This window comes from Centroberyx affinis, unplaced genomic scaffold (assembly GCF_046629955.1).
Source record: "Centroberyx affinis isolate AG114_WGS23_722 - 3 ecotype Tasmania unplaced genomic scaffold, CSIRO-AGI_Caff_v1 ptg001949l_1, whole genome shotgun sequence".
Classification (NCBI taxonomy): domain Eukaryota; kingdom Metazoa; phylum Chordata; class Actinopteri; order Beryciformes; family Berycidae; genus Centroberyx; species Centroberyx affinis.
In genome coordinates, this window is record NW_027280306.1 from 10,782 (window position 1) to 28,688 (window position 17,907).

At 41.6% G+C, this 17,907-nt stretch overlaps 2 protein-coding genes across 5 annotated transcripts; both read right to left on the minus strand.

Moving 5' to 3' along the window:
- Window positions 1–445: 445 nt before the first annotated feature.
- ccdc124 (coiled-coil domain containing 124) lies at window positions 446–7,409 on the minus strand. Of its 4 annotated transcripts, none has more exons than XM_071530632.1 (5): window positions 7,349–7,409; window positions 6,361–6,538; window positions 5,665–5,863; window positions 4,678–4,783; window positions 446–2,764 (listed from the first exon to the last, which is right to left on the minus strand). In XM_071530632.1, exons 2-5 carry the CDS (start codon window positions 6,517–6,519, stop codon window positions 2,560–2,562), a joined length of 669 nt encoding a protein of 222 aa, XP_071386733.1. In that variant the 5' UTR covers window positions 6,520–6,538; window positions 7,349–7,409; the 3' UTR covers window positions 446–2,559. The 4 variants fall into 4 exon arrangements, with proteins under 4 accessions (XP_071386733.1, XP_071386735.1, XP_071386734.1 ...); XM_071530634.1 differs by having other exon boundaries at window positions 7,322–7,393; XM_071530633.1 differs by having other exon boundaries at window positions 7,264–7,390.
- Window positions 7,410–7,896: 487 nt separating this feature from the next.
- On the minus strand, window positions 7,897–17,907 carry cluap1 (clusterin associated protein 1). The gene is made up of 13 exons (XM_071530637.1): window positions 17,863–17,907; window positions 17,108–17,172; window positions 16,848–16,959; window positions 16,412–16,496; window positions 15,737–15,916; window positions 15,332–15,427; window positions 14,597–14,680; window positions 14,197–14,330; window positions 13,419–13,560; window positions 12,393–12,465; window positions 12,163–12,270; window positions 10,823–10,875; window positions 7,897–8,251 (listed from the first exon to the last, which is right to left on the minus strand). The coding sequence occupies exons 2-13, from the start codon at window positions 17,127–17,129 to the stop codon at window positions 8,075–8,077; spliced, it is 1,266 nt and encodes a 421-aa protein (XP_071386738.1). The 5' UTR covers window positions 17,130–17,172; window positions 17,863–17,907; the 3' UTR covers window positions 7,897–8,074.

Consider the following 17,907-nt stretch of genomic DNA (forward strand, 5'->3'; position numbering starts at 1 on the left):
CCAGACTATTCAGACCCGTGTAGGAACCCAGTTATGCAGACAAACCGCATTTCAGTAATCCAAATAATTATAGTTTCATGTGTTTTATCTATATCCTATTCTATGCTTCTGCAACAACCTTATTTCCCCTCTGTGATCAGTAAAGTTAATCTGATCTTAAAGGTGGGCAGGCTGAGTTTCGGCAGCTTTATCCCAGTTGTGTCCCTGCTTGCTCTCTCTCCACCTGGCATCAGACAAACCTACAAAGCCTGCAGCTTGCTGGCTCAGCAGCTCAGTGTGTGAATGTTGCTGCGCTGGAGAAAAGCTTTGTGACCGACGGTGGCACCGGACACCGTCGTCCGCCATATAAATAATTACCACCCTCATTCAAAAGCGACAACTGTGACCATGGCTGTGTTGGACCAAAAGCCTGCTGTGATGTTGTTGGGGTGCGACAAACAAACAGGAAGCATTTCTTTAAGCAGTGAATTTTGTAGACGCAATTTTATTGGTGGCCTTGGAGCTGAAATGGTAAACTTCCTATGCAATTTCTCCAAACAGCAGAGTTACGCCCCAGTTCTGCTCTGACGTAACTCATTTAATTAATAGGTTTGCGATTAGTGACTGGTAGTAAAAATGGCAGAGTGTAAAAGCAAGGTTGCACCCATGCACACTCACACACCGCATCATGAGCCCTCAGGTTTACCACAGAACCAGCAAAAACTGTGAGTGAAGGATCAGGACATCACCGCTGACCGGGACAGGAAACTAACTTTTTTTGTTTTTTTGTTCACAGGCCACAGCGGCCGGTGATCTCAAAGTTCACCAACCACTTTCACTCTTTTACCGACCCAGTAGGTTTTTGAAACAGAATAGGACCTCAAAGTCATGGCTGGCTACAGGCCAAAGAGTCTGGCAGAGCAGATAAGGAAGAAAAAATTCAGCTACTCTTGCGAAACCGATGAATGAAACACAGTAGCAGCAGACAGACACGTTTTGGTTATGTTACCCCGATGCGGGCTTTCTGCGTTGTTTTTTTCTTTAGCAATAAAGACATTTTTTAAAGCGTCCATCGACCTCCAAGAGCAACTTAATTTGTTCTTCCTTTCTACCTTTTTCTAGCTCATGCACCTCGGTTATCAGGTGACGTGGCGACAGTTTTGTTTTTCTTGGTTAAAGTAGATAAACCAGCCAAAGACAGAATTTAACAGCATTTGGCTGCTGGCTGGTGTTAACTTCCCACTCTGGCCTTCGCAGACCGATGGCAAAGAATATTCATTGGACACCTGTCAGTAGAGTATGAAGTTTCAAATTCAGTCTTTACTGGAAACTATCTTACACTTAGCAGTCATCAACCAAACCACGCTGAGGACGCCGCCTTGAATTACTGGAGGAGAGCCATCAGCTAACTATGGTAAGGCATGCACATGGCTGAACAGCTAGTGAAGATGTCAGTACTTGTTGTGTGAACACTTACTGAGCTGCAGGGTTCACTGGTAACACTGCAGGGACTGGAGCAGCAGCACCAACTCCAGAGTCAAGAGTTACAGTAAATCCACATTTTACATTTCCTGTATTTAACGGACGCTCTTATCCAGAGCGATTTAGTGAGCAGGTGGGGGTTCAGTGTCTGGCTCAACGACACTATGACAGAAAAAAATGGCTAATGTGGGGATTGAACCTGCAACATCTTGGTTAGAGGATAATCTCTCTAACCACTGGGCCATCCTGCCATACTTCTGATTACATGAGGAGTCACAGGAAACCAAAACCTGTCTGTCTATAACATGATGAGGAAATTGTGATATAAAATGCACTGCGTTCAGTCCGGGCAAGACTTTCCATCCACCGGCTACAGTGGCTTGAAAATTCAAGACCAACTCTTGTTATTTTAGCAGACAAACTGACCTTTAGAACAGAAACAAACCTGGTTAGTCACCTGCCAAAGCAGCTAGTAGGGTAGACATCATTTCCAGCTATAGCTAAAATTTACCAGGATTTGGTTGGTGCTCATTTTCTACTCTGGAAGCAAAACTATGGTCAACTTCTCCTCTGAATTAGCATCTCACAACAGCAGGCTAACAATATCTGCAACAAGCACGGCTCCAACTTCAGCCATTGACTTCTTTTAACCCCAGATATGCAGAAAGAGGGCAGAGCGCAAAGTCTCGCATTCGAAAGCAAAAAGAGATGCCGATGATGGGGTTGTGAACTTCAATAAGTTACTTTAATTTCAAAACATCTGGCTTCCCATCTCCCCTGAAGAAGTGCTCAAAAAAACCATGTAAATAAAATTCATCGGATGCCTAAATGCCTCATCAGAGGCCACACACACACACTCATGACCCAGCAGCTGTGACTTTGATCGGGAAAAATGAACTTCTCCTCGCTAAACCTGAATGGAACAACAAAGCTGAGTCTTCTGGCATTGGAGAGATTGTTTCTGGGCGGGCGGCGGTGAAGCTTTGGTCAGCAACACTCTAATTTTTGGGTGAAATAATAGCATTTTCCATAAAAGTTCCCAATGTGCATAGGTAGACTGTTTTTTAGATGGAGTTATGGGGGGAGGAGGGAGTGCGTTCACTTTGTGTTGTAGTTGGCAAAGCGCTGGTTCAGGGGGTTCTCCGGTGACTTCATCCACTCTTTCTTCAGCAGCTGCTTCAGCTGCGACAACCTCATGTTGGGGTTCTCCATTTTGATGCGAGCCATGTTGGTCTCCTCGTAGGCAGCGAACGCCGCTTTCATCCTGCGCTCCGGGTGGCGGTCCAGGTCCTCGGGTCCCGTGCTACGAGACAGGGAGGCAGGGGGAGCGGTGAGAATCAGAACCGGAAACTTGCTTTTTTTTTTTTCCAATGGTCATAGCAGCTGATGAACTGTCAAAATTCACGAGTAGGGACGGGACAATATATTGAAATTCATGTGTCAAAAGGTGGTAATACATACCGTGGGTGAGAAAAATGTATCGCAATATTAGCTCCATTTTATTCTGCTGCAGTAATCACAAATGAGACACTTGACCATCACAGTTTCACAAGCTCTCCATCAAAATTATATTATTTGCACTTTGTAATGACATTTTTTAAATTGTTGTTTACATTCTAGCAGCCAATGCCATCGCTAGAAAGATGTGTTTCTCAGAAATAAACATAATTCTGCAGTCAGACTTTGTCGTCATTGAACTTTTATTTATAACATCTTATCGTAGTTGTATTGAATCATGAACCACATATCACGTATAGAATTGTATCGTGAGATAAGCATATTGTCCCATCCCTATTCACGAGACATGTTCACTATTTTAGCAGCTAAATATGATTTCTAGAATCGAACAGAACTTCCAGATGATGGCTGTTCACGTGACTGCGAAGGTACAAGCCACATACAAAAATCTACCAGCATGTAAGATAAGATAAGATAGCACTTTATTGGGGAAATTCAGGAATTTAGGAATGTGACTGGTGGCTGGTGTTAATTTCCAACCTTGGGGAGAAGTAAGCAAAGCCGACCTCCTGACACTTGTACAATTTCCACACCAACTAAGTGTTCATTTTGGTTGATCTGATTAAATCTGTGGATTGGCTACATCTGGCTAGGTAGGCGGTGAGTATTGTCATGATGACTGAGATTTTATACTACTTTGACACCATCGAAAAAGATTGAGTTCAATATTTAATTTCATAAATGTTCGATACTTTCACCATGTGCTCTGCAAACTGAAATTGCCTCCAGAGGGAGTATACATGCCGACTGGAATAATTAAAAGAAGGACTGGAACAGACAGAGCGTCAGTCTGGCTCTCGACAGTGATGTGCAGCAGTCGGAGTCAAACAACTGAAAACATTCAGCACTGTCAAAACAGTCTGCCACGTCTTGAACTGGATCCCAGTTCACATAAACTGGCTGACAATCTGGTGCTGCTAACGCTCCAAGTTAGGTTTGTTTTACGCAGTTGAAATTAATAACAACGGTTAAGTCTACAGACACCCATCACGTGAGCACAGGTCCAAACTCCCAGGATCATTGTTGTTAGCAGGCATACTCATACTGTTACAAAGCCAAAGATGGCCAAACACTAATGCTACGTTCTGTTAAGTTGTTTGCTTTATGCTCTTCTGGTTTCAAGTCAAAATTTATGCCACACATTTATTAGAAATCTATTTTAATAAAACATCATCACAAAGTTTTAGTTTGAAGTTATTGTTATTGATGTTGAATGTATGATGCTTTCCATGGTGTTTTTGGTTAAAATAAAGCGCAGTGGTTGTGCTGTGATACTGCTTGATGTTTTTTGTTGTTTGTCATGTTATCATAGTATTATCAACATTTTAGATGTTAAACTTAGTGTTGGTATAAAAGTCAAAATTCTGGTATTGTGAAAACACGATGAGGAAATATTATTAACTTGGAGTTTTAGACCAAGGACCACAATAGAAATAGGTCCTTGGACATTTTATGTTATCCTTGATCATTTTCATGATTGTGCATGCACTCAGGTTTTCAACTTGTGTTTTTAAAATTGTCCAATAAACTATAGTAGACCCTCCACTCCACAATCAGAATCACTTTCATCATTTTTCTCTGCTGACATTTGTATGAAGTGAAATACTGTATTAACAACATCCAGAGTTTCATCTTGACACGGACGGCACAGAAACAACAGGACCGACAGACAAACGATGTGAGATAAATGATCAGTACCTCAGCACAGCGATGGCATCTTCTATTGTTCTGGCCTCCTCAGTTCCTTCATCGGGGATAATCCTGTTCACGTTCTCCTCCAGCGGAGTCTCCAGGTGGCTCTTTTCTGTGGGGAGAAAATGCGATAGAAACATGGTATCATGGTTAAAGAGATCGTCCATAACTGTGAGGTCACAGGTTCGATCCTCACACCTGCCAATGTGTCCATCAACAGCCGAGCACCAGCACCTGAAGGCCAAGTTATACCGTACTTGGTCTACAGCTGTGCAAGCATTTATGGTTCTGTGCATAGGCCAGAGAAACGCTAGACAGCAGTGTCGTGCTTTGTTAACACAGAAGTAATAACAACAGAAGTAGTAGTGTTGACATTCTCTGAAACTCATCTTCTGGATATTTCTTACCACAAATTCAGTGACATCTGGTAATCATACTATAAAGCAAGGAATCTCTGTCTGTATGTGTGTCCGTCGCATATCTCGAGAACCGTTCGTCCGATCGACTTCACACTTGGCGGGTGTATTGCTGGGGACCCGAGGACGTGCAGGACGTGTCGGATTGGACACGCGACACGTTCAATATTAATAACTTTGAATAAACAAGCGAACAGCGCTCTGTGCAGCAGCGGGGCTCAACACAAGCGACTGATAGCCTACGCCTATTGTGTGTTTTTTTTTTTGTGAACGGGCACTGCACTAGTCTTTATAATTCAGAGATTAGCTGTCGTACAGATGAGCGTATCTGAACCTCCTCGGCTCATCTCTCTTCCATCTGTCTATCGGCCCAGATCCACCGGATACAGGCAGGAGGAAATACAAAGTGGGCCAATCACAGTTCCCTACGCGCAGTTAGATTTTTGGAAAGGAGCACGTAAGCTACGGCAGAACGGCAAAGACCTACGGCGGAGCTACAGCGACACTTTGGCGCCAACGTATAAACTGGCTTTGGGAAGAGCACCACTTTGTTCATCATCTTCACCCTGAACTTTACCTTTCTCTTTGAGCGGCTCCTGGTCCTGCTGCTGCTGCTCGGTGCGAAGCGTCTCCTCGATCTGGGCGCGGGTCACTTTTCCTCCAGCCGCGGCCTCCTTGTTGGCTCGGCCCTTCAGCCGGGCGTTCTCCTCGTCCAGGAGCCGCTGGTTTTCCTTCTTCCTCTCCAGAGCCTCCATCCTCTTCTTCTCCTTGTCATCCTGCAGAGACAGAAAGCAGGGTTTCATCAGATCTCTTTTGTTGAAGAGATTTCATGACTTGTACCCGTCGTACACATTTTTCAATTATTTCTTATGTCAGGATGCTCTACTGCTGTTATTTTGCACTTTCTGTATGCATGCTATTGTTCATATATTTCATACTTTTCATTGTACTTAATATGCTGATGTGTAACAGTCGATTGTGTTATATAATGTGTATGTAATATCCCTCATATGCTCTGCTGTTTTTAATATCACATTTTTTTCTACTCTTTACTGATGGAACGACCCAATTCCCCCAAAGGAAAAAGTTATAAAGTTTCATCTTGGCTTATCTCACCTACACTTCAGTTTGTGTGACAGAAAACAAAAGGAGACAGACAGGTTTCCTGCCAACATCACAAACAGACTTTTGTCCACCTGATTTATTTCCTTTTGTGATGTTCCCTTTCAGCACAACTCCTCCTACCGTCACAAATTTGAACTTGCCGGCTCACCTTCCTCTGCTCTTTCTTCAGCACGTGTTTGTCATTCTCCTGCCACAGAGCGTCTTCCTCCTCCTGCTTCTTGCGGGCGTCTGCCACCGCCTTGGCCTCGGCCTTGCGGGCTTTGGCTGTGGCCGCCTTCGAGTTCTCGCCCTGGAACTTCTTCGGCATCCCTAAGGCTGCTCTTCAGCTGGGAGGGGCAGCGAGAGACAGGACAGGAGTCAGCAGGGTTTGACCGACATGGGATTTTGAAGGCTGATACCAACACCGATATTTTAGCTGACATTTTTGTGCCGATATTCAATTTCTTTAAATTTGAACAAATTACAATAATTCAGTGTTTCCACCCAGAATTGTATAATGTCAGGGTGGAAAAGCCTCTCTGTCTTTTCTCTTGTTTCCTTGTTATAACACTTCTATATTGGGCTAAATGAGCTATGATGAAACAAACATTTATTTTAGGTAATTTCACCATGATTATAACGTGCAGCATCTTTTTTTTTAAGGCCATCTATGGTTACCTACAGCCACTCAGGACGGAAACAACCGCAGTAGATGCTGTACTAACTAAATGAGTCTCATGGCAGGTGGAAATGAATCATCATGCAAAAAAGCTTATTCTCGCTACATAACAAGCGTTGCATCAGTTGAAAATGCTGGTTCACAAGCCTGCCAATTAAACAAAAACTTTTAACATGAGATTTTCATTACACCACGGAGGCCGGGCATTAATTTTCTAAAACAACACTAACGCCCATAGAAGTATTTTAACGCCTCCTTTTAGACTTGAAATGAAGCTAGCTCGCCATAGCTAGCTCGCTATAGCTAGCTTCCGTTAGCTAACGTTAGATAAACAAGGTTGGCTTGCTTCACTACCAGCCCGCCATATTCTATTTAAACTTTACTGAATCTTACTTAAGCGAATGATTACCACAATACGTCCATGTTCATGTATAAATATCATCATTCATACCAGTGTGAGGGGGAAAACCAGTCCTACCTAAACGACCACAAATTCTTGTTGTTTCGAAGAGGCATCCGCCACCTCCTCTTTGAGACTGCGGCGCACTCTGATGACGTAACATTCCCCGGACCAATCAGCAGTCAAGGCTGCATGAGAACCAAATTCTGGCATAAGCCTCTTTACATTGATAAAATCTTTCTCTCCCATAACAAAAAGGCCATCAGAACTTTTAATATTTGTCATTCATATAAGGTTTTTGTGTAATTTAGGTAAATGCTGTATATCCCGTTTTGCTTTTCTTAACATCAACTTAGTTTTTTTATTTTTTTTTTATTGAATGTCTGTCATTATCTTTATTTTTTGTACTGCACTGGTGTATTTTATGAAGTTTCTTTCGATAAAAAAAGGTAAAAAAAAAATTAATTCTTTCTAAATCATAATTCATGTCATGTTTAATCATGCTTCTGTCATACTGATGTCAAGCAACACAAAGGAGGCATTAAATAATTACTATTTTATTTGAGTATACAAACAGTTTATACAAATATGCAAAAATAATGACAATATTGATACACTGTGTGGCAATATCAACATAGTGTATCATGGTATAGTTACTGCATATTTCTGAGAAGGAAGGAATGTCATGATAAGACTGTGTAGACGGTCTGTTATGAGCTGGAATAAAGTGATAACGTACACCAGTGTGTGTGTGTGTGTGTGTGTGTGTGTGTGTGTGTGTGTGTGTGGTGTGTGTGTGTGTATTCAGAAGTCATTGTCGCTCTCCTCCAGCAGCGGGCGTCTCATGCCCCCTCTGGCGGGGCGGCTCGTCTTGGACATCGGACCCTCCAGACTGTCATCGTCCAGATCCTTGTTCTCCTCCTCCTCCCCTTCCTCGTCCTCCTCGTCATCCTCGTCCACGTCGATCTCGCTGTCCTCCGTCTGCAGGAGAGCAGACAGCGCTGATGAGCATCACAGTTACAAAAAGGTTTTTAATCCAAGATGCCCATAACTAAAGGCCAACACGGCTTCTCTGGGTTCTGCTTCTACACACTGTGGGAGAGTTGAACTACCATGACCATCTGGAACCAGGCATCCAGTGAGACAGCTATAGGGATCCGCTAAAGCTTTTGCTAAATTTAAAAGGAAAAATCCACATCCTGAAACACTTTAACACTGTTAAAAAAAACAAACAGCAAACAACAAAGTACTTTGCATTTCTGGGCCCTTTGGTGTCAGACTCAGAATCAAAGAGCAGGGCTTCTTTCTAGAGCCGCCATTTTACACCAAGAGACGTTCAACAATCATACAGGGAGAAATCCATCGTAGAAGAGGAGAGAGACCAATTTCTCCACCCCCAGGAGCAGGAGATAGACCAGAATGCAATGCAGCATGATGACATTTTGAGTAAGGGGGGGGGAGGCCGTGATCATAGATACGTTTTTCCCACAGCTGAATGATCACACTTTGAATTATTTATTTGCCCACATGCCCACATTCGATTGCAAACAAGAAGTTCACACTTCTCCTCTGGGGGTTGTTGAAAGGCATTATGGGAAACGTAGGCAACTGAAGAAGTACATGAGGCAGGCTGAGGGAAAGTGGGTTCACCAAAAAAGTAAATTACAACACAAAATAACTCCTGGAATGAACTGAATATCACAGATTGATGATATCTAACGGTGTTAAAGTATCTGAGGGAGGATTTTTCCTTTAAATACATACGAGGGAATGAGGAGTGAACTAGATCCTGTTCCCACACAAACCTGTCTCTTCCGTCGCCTCTTGGTTTGAGGGAGCGAGCTTCTGGAAGCGTCTACACTGGGCTTTTGAAATGCATATGAATGAGAGAGAAAGGTAAAACTGTTGAAATGATACAAAGCAGAATGTGAGAGATGGAAACCCTAAGTAACGAGAAACTGATGAGAGAGAGAGAGAGAGAGAGAGCGCAGAGGGCACTTGGGTGAAAATGACAAAAAAGGTGCAAGACATTCTATAGAAGAAGAAGAGAGAGAGGCAGAGGAGAGAGTGCCTTCTTGGTCCACTGGGAGCAGAAAGGCTGATGAAGAGAGAGACGGTGTGATGGTGAAGAAAGAGAGAGGAAGAGAGGAAAGCCCTGAAGACTGTTTCTAATTTGTCTACCAGTTTCAGTGTAATAAACCCCAATAGAAGTTTCCACTGAGACACTAAAGGTGGATTGGATTGCACCAACACAGTTTAATTTAATGTGAAGATTAATGATAATCAGAGTTCAGTAAATCTAGGTTTACTAGGAAAACCTAGATTTCAAACTAACTAGAGCTAGTGCTGCACAATTTTAATTTAACCCTAGTTTAGTGAATTTACGATTAATTATTTAAACCTAAATGTAAATTTAGGTAGCTTTAAACCAAGGTTATGCAAAAAACTGCAATTATGAGAGTCAAACCACATCAGTTTGAATGAAGCAACAGGATTTAAGTTAATCTAGGTTTAAAGTAAAAACTAAACTGAGATGTAAAAGAAGCTTAAATTTAACACTGCTTATTCTTAAACCAGGTGTAAAGTTTGGCGCAACAGATTTTATTGATAAATGATGATTTAATCCAGTTCAAAAGTTAATCTTTGTTGGTGCAATCCAGCCTAAATCACTTGAGTCTAATTAGCCTGTTTAACTCTCTTCTCACTGAGAAAACTGTCAGTAACTGGGGGGAAGCTGATTGGCACTTTCTTTATTTCTGTAGATCAGAGCATTATGTCATTTAGATAGACGAGTCCAACTTCAGTTAGCCGTGGTACCTGGAATTCTCTCTTATACTGAGAGAACATCACTCCAAACTCCATCCAAGACTCTATTCTTGCAATGTGACTTCTTTAACTGGCAAACGTTGAACAATTCATAGAACATCACTCAATATATTTTCTGAATCAAATCAATGAAAGAAACTTTTTCAATCCACCGGTAAATTCTGCGTTCAGATGATCCAGCAGGAAAATCTCAACTTTTGTAACTGTTTTGCTTATTATTCCTTCATCTTCTACTAATTTTCCAGCTTCTAACACACAAAATGAAAAGGTGCTCGCTATCACCCTACATGGTCACCAATAAACTCCTTATAATAAGGCAGGATCAACAAGGTTATCAGGGGAAAGTGTCTCCTGCATGAAAGGCAGAACTACAGGTCGCTTCTTAAACAAAGTGTGCACTTATGGATATTTTTTGCTCAGAAAATTCAGATTCTTTGTTAATGTAAGGAGTTTACTGGTGACTGTGTGGGGCGGCAGTGAGCACATTTTCTTGAGACTTTATTAAAACACAAACTACCTGGTGGATCGCTTCTATTCCAAATGTAACAGTGGATCCTAACGATTCAGAAAGGGTTTTGAGTGATGCTGTAAGAGGTGTGTAATGTTTGCCAGTGAAACAAGTCACATTACGAGAACAAAGGTTACATATCAGGGTTAACTTAAGGCATAACAGGAAGTAATCTTGGTATTAAAGGCAGCTGTTGCCATGGTTACGACAGTACTTACCTCATCGCTGTCTCCACCCTGCATGTTCCCGATGAATCGAGCTGCTCCTCTTCCTAGGGAAAAAATGAAAATTGGGTAAAATATGAGGTAGATGGGTAATAGAAATAGGTTTGATTAGAATGATTGTGGTTATGGATTGAATATGTATATATATTTTTTTGCATTGGTTAGCCTTTTGTGTGGAAATTCCCTCATTTTTATCAGTGTGCAGGTTTCTCCTTGAGGTTTTGGAACCCATGTACCTGTGGCAATACGTTTCACAGACTACAGTAGAGCACAGATTAACTCTGTGTTACTCCTGGTATTTACAAGTCTCATTACTTTGACATACATGGAACTGAGCAGGGCAAATAAAGTGGACTGATGGATGAAATAAGTTTTTCAACATTTATACAATATGGGAAATATTTTAATCTGATGTGGTGTGGTAATAGAGACAGTTGAAACTGTGGACAGTTTCTCCTGTGAAAATACGGTTTTATTTGGTTTGGACATTGCCCAAATATCCATTGCTGGGGATCAACATTGACTTTTGTAAATTGGCCGATAACACTTTTGCTGAGATGCGTCATTAAAATAATTTTAACAGAGTGGAACTACTGTATGTACAGTATGTAGAGCTAAAACAGTTGAGAATGAACTATGGCGTAGAACATCCACTAGAGGGCGTCTGGTGTCTGGCTTTGTTTTGTATTGAATCTTTGGCTTTCAGTAGCAATTACATTATCAAAGCCATAGAAAAGTAAAGGACAAGCTTGTTCAGTGTAATGTACCATGACTCTGCCATAACAATTCTGAATCATTTAAAAAATCATGCAGCTTCCTACAAGCAAGGAACATGGACCAAGCCAAACTGGCTGACCAGCTTTGTGTGAACTCCTTGGCAGTGTGACAAAAGCCAAGATGAGATAAGCAACCAATCAGTACTGTAGAGCAGTGGTTCTCAAAGTGGGGTCCGGGGACCCCCAGGGGTCCTTGAGGGGGTTCCAGGGGGTCCCCAGCAAAAAGGGGAATCATTTATTTTCACTATAATTCCATCCATAAGTAACACAATGACAGAATGTATGACAATTTTGGTCATGGGTTTCATACACTTTCTGTAATAAAACAAATCACAAAGCAAAAATCTTATCAGATGGGGGACCCTGGGACAATATCTTATCAAATGGGGGTCTGTGGTCTAATTTGTGTCAGTTTAGGGGTCCTTGACATGAAAAAGTTTGAGAACCACTGCTGTAGAGAGCAGAGAGTGATGGAGGTGATTGTTGTTTGTCCATAATCTTGTTTGTAAATTTTGCACACACTGAATATTCATTTGGATAAATCCCTGGTCTGCGTACCTGCCATGGTGTTTCTGGTGGGTCGTGGTTTAGGAGGCCGGAACTCGTCCATGTCGCTGTCCGAACCTTCGTCCTCCGGAACGTCCATGTCCGAGTCTTCATCTTTCACTACAGAAAATATATTTACACGCTGTGTTAGATGGAGGGTGTGGAAGCACAGAAAAGGGTTGAGATGATGTCATTACTGCTTTGGTTTCAAGTGTGAGTGTCATCATGAGTGTTTGTCTCACAGGAACTCCTCATCTGGTTCCTCTCCTCCTCCCTGAGTTTGTGCTGCATCATCCTCAGCGTGTTTTCAGCCTCCTGTGGTGGAGACCGACAGACAAAAAGAGAAATGCAACACAGGAGCCATCAAACGTCTGTCATCACACATGAGCCTTCAAAGGTCAGTCAAATGCACAAGCCAAGTCAACAACTGTCTCAAAGTAAAGAGCCCCCATTTTCCACCACAGGGTGAAAACTCTTCTTTTTCAGTAAGCACCTCACAACACCTCCTCCCCACTAAATAAGATTTCCTCTCTACTCACTCTAAATCCCTTTAATCTCTCTCCTTAGCTCTTATTCTATTTTTAAGTACTTCGCTATTATGCTATCATTCTATGGTCGCATGAATCTTGTAAGCACATAGGAAACTTTCCACAGCCTGTTGTGGGTTGATGACGAGATATGTTTGACACATGCACCGTGCATCTGCGTAGTCATGTATAGCTGAATTTCTATGTACTAATGGGTGTAAACTTTGTGTTTATCTCACCAATGTACCCCTTTTTTTTCCTTTCTGACACCATTGTTTTATTATGGCCCTTGTCTGGAGGTAGGAGTGGGGGGACTGGTCTTGTGGGATTATTACTTGATCTTATTTGTTTTTTATATCCTTGATACTTCAATTCTGTGTTTTCTCCTGTAAACTGCTCTGTGTCTGAGAAAAGTCAATAAATAAATTGTTTTAAAAGAAAATGAATATTGTAAGCTCACTAAGGCCCTGAACTTTGCCCTCCTTATTTTTGGTTGCTAGGAATTTTGAGTAATCTAGGAAATTGAAGCTTATTCTACTTTTGCACTCCTTGTAAGTCTGTAAACTTACAAGTCTGTAAGACATCTACAGCAGTGTTTCTCAAGCCCAGGTCTGTAGACCAGTGCTGGAGATAAATTGAAGAAAAATTCTACTACTAGTCTTTTTTTGGTATAACAGTTATTAGCAGTATACAAAAAGTCCTGTTGCTAATTGCTAATCTATGCTACATACACACACGCACCTCAAACCTCTCCTGCTCTAGTCGATGGTATTCCTCCAACTGGGACTCCAGGAAGCTGAGGTTCCTGAACTTCTCCACGAAGGTCTCATACTGCTTCTGAAGCTCCTCCTCGATCTTCTCATATTCGTCCATGAACGCCGGCCTGAGAGATTGAGAGAGGAAGAGAGGCAAAGTACAATCTAGTTCTCCCAATTTCTGCAACTATAACTTCCCTTTGTTTGTGGTTTTATTCATAGTCATTTCTGAGGAGATAAAGAAAGACAAAGTAGGAGTCTTAGAGCAGAATTTCCTATCTTTCAAGAGAAATTCCAGCAACATCATTACGCATTACAGCTTTTGCTCAAATACTTGCAGCAGTGGAAGAAAGAAATCTTCAATATGGCTGAAGCAGCTTGAATGGCAAATTTTTGGGTATTTTAAAAGATTTGCTGACTATTCCTATGACATGTTTTGATAACAATGTCCATCTCAAAATGAAAATCACTTCAGTTTAGTTTACAGTTAAAGCTGCACTAGGCAACTTCGCATTTTGGCGACCCCAAGTGGCAGCAGGAGATAACTGTTTGAATTTTGGAAGGTTTGAAGGACTTTATTACCCATGAATCATGTAATTTATTTTTCTTAGTGAGGGTGGATAACTCAACTCAACTTTTGGCAGCAGATTCAACCATTGTAGTTGAGTCCAGGTTTCTCAGGACAGAGAGCTCGTTCACTGATGTTCAAATGCCTCTTCTCTCTTTCCACCAGCTGTCAGTCCTGAACCAGACTGTGAACTGACCTGACACTCTGCAGGGTCTGCAGCCTCTTCTGATTCCTCTCCAGCTCCTGCTTCTTCTTTTCTATCTTGGCCTCCAGACTGGTCTCATCAGACACAACGTTATTCAGCATGTCCTTGGTCTTCTCCACATTTTCCTACACAGTCAACACAAAGACATGGGGACATTTTCTACTTTATTAAAGGTGTTATGTGCAGTATTTTAACATCAATAAACCACATTAATTTTGATACATTAGTATAATTACTGTAAACAAACAAGACCATCACTCAGAGAACTGTCAGCCTCTACCGGCATCTACACTGAATTTTACATTGTGTGGCACCAGATTGTATTTCAGACCCTGAATGACACCACAGAAAACAGACTGCAGGATGAGGGAATCAAATCAAAACCACATACCAAAACCTCCTTGATGGCTGCTCTCAGGGCCTTTTCAGTCTCATTGATCTCCAGCGGTCTAGCAATGGCCGCAGTTCTCATTTCCTGAGGGAGACAGAAGACAAAGACAGAAGAGTAAGCGTAAGAGTTGTCACTGCTGTCTTTCTATTATACTGGGTTGCAACTGCACAGAAGGTATCATCAGAGCGAAAGAGCTTCATGTATTGAAAGTGGAACAGCTAAGCGTAAGGCCAATGTAAAGAAGTTACTCAACAGCCGATGATGCATGTTAGTCAGATTGGCTGTGTAAAGAAACTACAAAAAAGTCAGAGGGCTAAGACAATTCCCTGCAATATTCATTCAACACTTCTGAAATAATCATATCATGCTTTTCAGACCCAGATATCATGCTACATTGACATTTTCATTATTATTCTGCTGTTCTGATGTACTTTCAACTGTTTTTCTGTCTAATTTTTAATGTTTTTTAAATCATGTTTGTAAAGGACTTTGAGTTGAATTGTATGATGCTTGATGAATAAATTTGACTTGACTCTCCAGTCTGTGTTTTTTTGAAGAGAAATTGCACCAAAACTGACTTTTAGGTTGTCATTCTGCAAAAGTACACATTTTCCTAAACTGTCTTACAATTTTTCCTACGTTGCATTATAACTTTTGATTTCTCTAGATCAAGGAAAACAGAGTACAGTGTGTGTGTGTGTGTGTGTGTGTGTGTGTGTGTGTGTCTTCCCTCACCCTCAGGTCCACCTCCTTCCCCAGTAAGTCGTACAGAGACGCTCCTTTAGACGTGATCTCTGATGCCAGCTGCCGAGCGGCTTTAAGGTCTGAAACCTGTGGTGAAGACGAAGACAAATTTCTGCTTCACACATAGCTGAAGCAAACTGCTTTAGAAAAAATCTAACTGTTCCAACTAAACAAACTATCCCTGAATATAAAAAAGACAAATACTGTGAAAGTCTGTCTTTCCACTGGAAAAATGACCAGGCCATTTCATTAACCAGATTCCTACGAGAGATCATTGATGAAATTTGGAGCTGTTCAAACCATTTTTACTCCAATAATATGAAAAGAATGACGTCATCTGCAAGAAAACTGAATGGATGAAGCCACAGCAGAGAGCGGTGCTGAACTCCACCTCACCCGTGAGCCGAGGTCGAACTTGAACTTGCTGTTGTCCTCCTCCACCCGGTCTCCCAGAGCCATCTCCTTGGTCTTCATGGCGCTGTACAGCACTGAGGTGATCTTCAGCATCTCTTTCACCGCGTAGCCGTCGGCCTGGTAGAGCCGCTTGGTGTTCAGCTTGATGTGAGCCTTAGTTGCCTGCAAACGGGTGAGATGAGGGTTAAATGAGATTAGCTGACTAAAAGCAGGCTTGACGTCTAGATATCCACCGAGATTAAAGGAAAATTCCACCGTAAAATAGCTATTGGTGATGTACTTTGCATTTCTGGGTCCATTTAGTTGTTTGGTGTATTTCTCTTATTCCCGTGGATAACTGGTCAATTTATAATTTTCTTTTTATATGTCCACACCCATCTTTGATTGAAAGCAACAACTTCACGCCCCTTCTCTGAGGGTTGTTGAAAGGCATTCTGGGAAACGGAGTAAATCACTAACCCAAGCAGAAGTAGATGAGGCAGGTTGAGGGAAGTGGGTTCACCAAAAATATAAATTACAAAACTTCATCATAAGATAACTGCTGGAATGTATTGAACATCACAGACTGATGATATCTACTTGTGTAAGAATATCTGCAGGTGGATTTTTCCTTTAAATGGTACAGTCTGTATAGAATTGAGACATAAATGACATCACCATGAATTGGGCCACGGCCTTGATGAAGAATATTCTGTCTGACTCCGTATCCACATCAGTGGGAATATCCATCTGAGGCTCATATCTGCATGGACAGAGAATGAGAGGGAAAGATAGAGAGCAACAGAGATCAAAAACACACATATCCAATCTAAACCATAAAGTAGAAAAGCACAAAAGCATACTGAAAGCTGCTCCCAAGGTGTATGAATTCATTAAGAGCATAATGAAATGAAAAATTACTTAGCTATTTCTCCATATTATAATGTGTACTTACTTAATGATAAATGCAAAAGAAATAACTGCAACTGTGAATTTTTCCCATCAAAATCCTGGTTCCTTGTGACTTTAACACTTTCCACATTTATAGGTGAAATTTATACACCTTGGTAGAAGCTTAGAGTGTACGTTTGTTCAAAGCACAGCATGGGCTTACCTCTTTACGAGCCATATGAGGATCTCTGCCACCAGAGTGAAGTTTGGTGTCCTGAAGTTCTCCATGGATATCAGGCGAGGATAGCCCAGCGCCCGCATCATTTCAGTGAAATCTGACAAGTGAAAAGAAGCACTGGTTAACTGTTGCACTGATGACCAATATAGAGAACATTTTTAAGGGAAACAAAGCTCCACATCCTCTTCAGTACAGTAATAAAACACTTATTACATGAAATGGGGCAGATAGTGAGAGCCACTTACTTCGCAAGTCTCTGAAGGACATTTTGACCGCTGGCTCTGGACTTCAACATGCAGTGAGTCTTCCTCTGGTAGCAAAACAGAGAGAGTACAGTCACATTCACAGATACCAGAAAGTGTGTGTGCGTGTGTGTGTGTTAAGATATAAAATAAGATGCGAACTGTATCGCCTCTGCAGAGAAATCTGTCTTCTACATTGAAGCCGCAGCATCAAGAACATAAAAGTATAGAAGAAAGCTCAACAAACAGCAGCATGGGATAGAAATATCATACACCCATTATCATGGGTTTAAAAAACACACCATACAATCAGCCCATTGGATGACATACCATAAACACATTTCAGATATGAAAAAACACACTCTACAATCAACAATAAATCACTAACAGAGGAAAGCAAGATACTGTGTTGTTGAAGGGGATGGGGGTGAGGAGACATCCGGGCTATCATTCTGTGTTAGATAAATAACTGTGATTTATTGTATGCTTGACACACAGGCAAATTAAATATGGCAGCGTTAGGGTTGCAAAGTTGTCATACTCACATAACTAGCCTAACGTTAGTAAGCTAGCTAGTTAGCGTTACTAGTTTGTGGTTAGCAAACCGAAGCCAGAAAGCAAACGCTTGCTCTCGCTAACGGTTAGCTACTGTTATAAGAACCATCACAGCCTACAAAACGAGAAAATAACCACCGAAATATCTAGTTACATGTTAGGAAACCGAATATTTCTAAAGGGAACTGAGACTGTTTTATTACCTTCAGTAGCTCTGTCTACGCTAACGTCCGTCAGGCCGTCTCTAT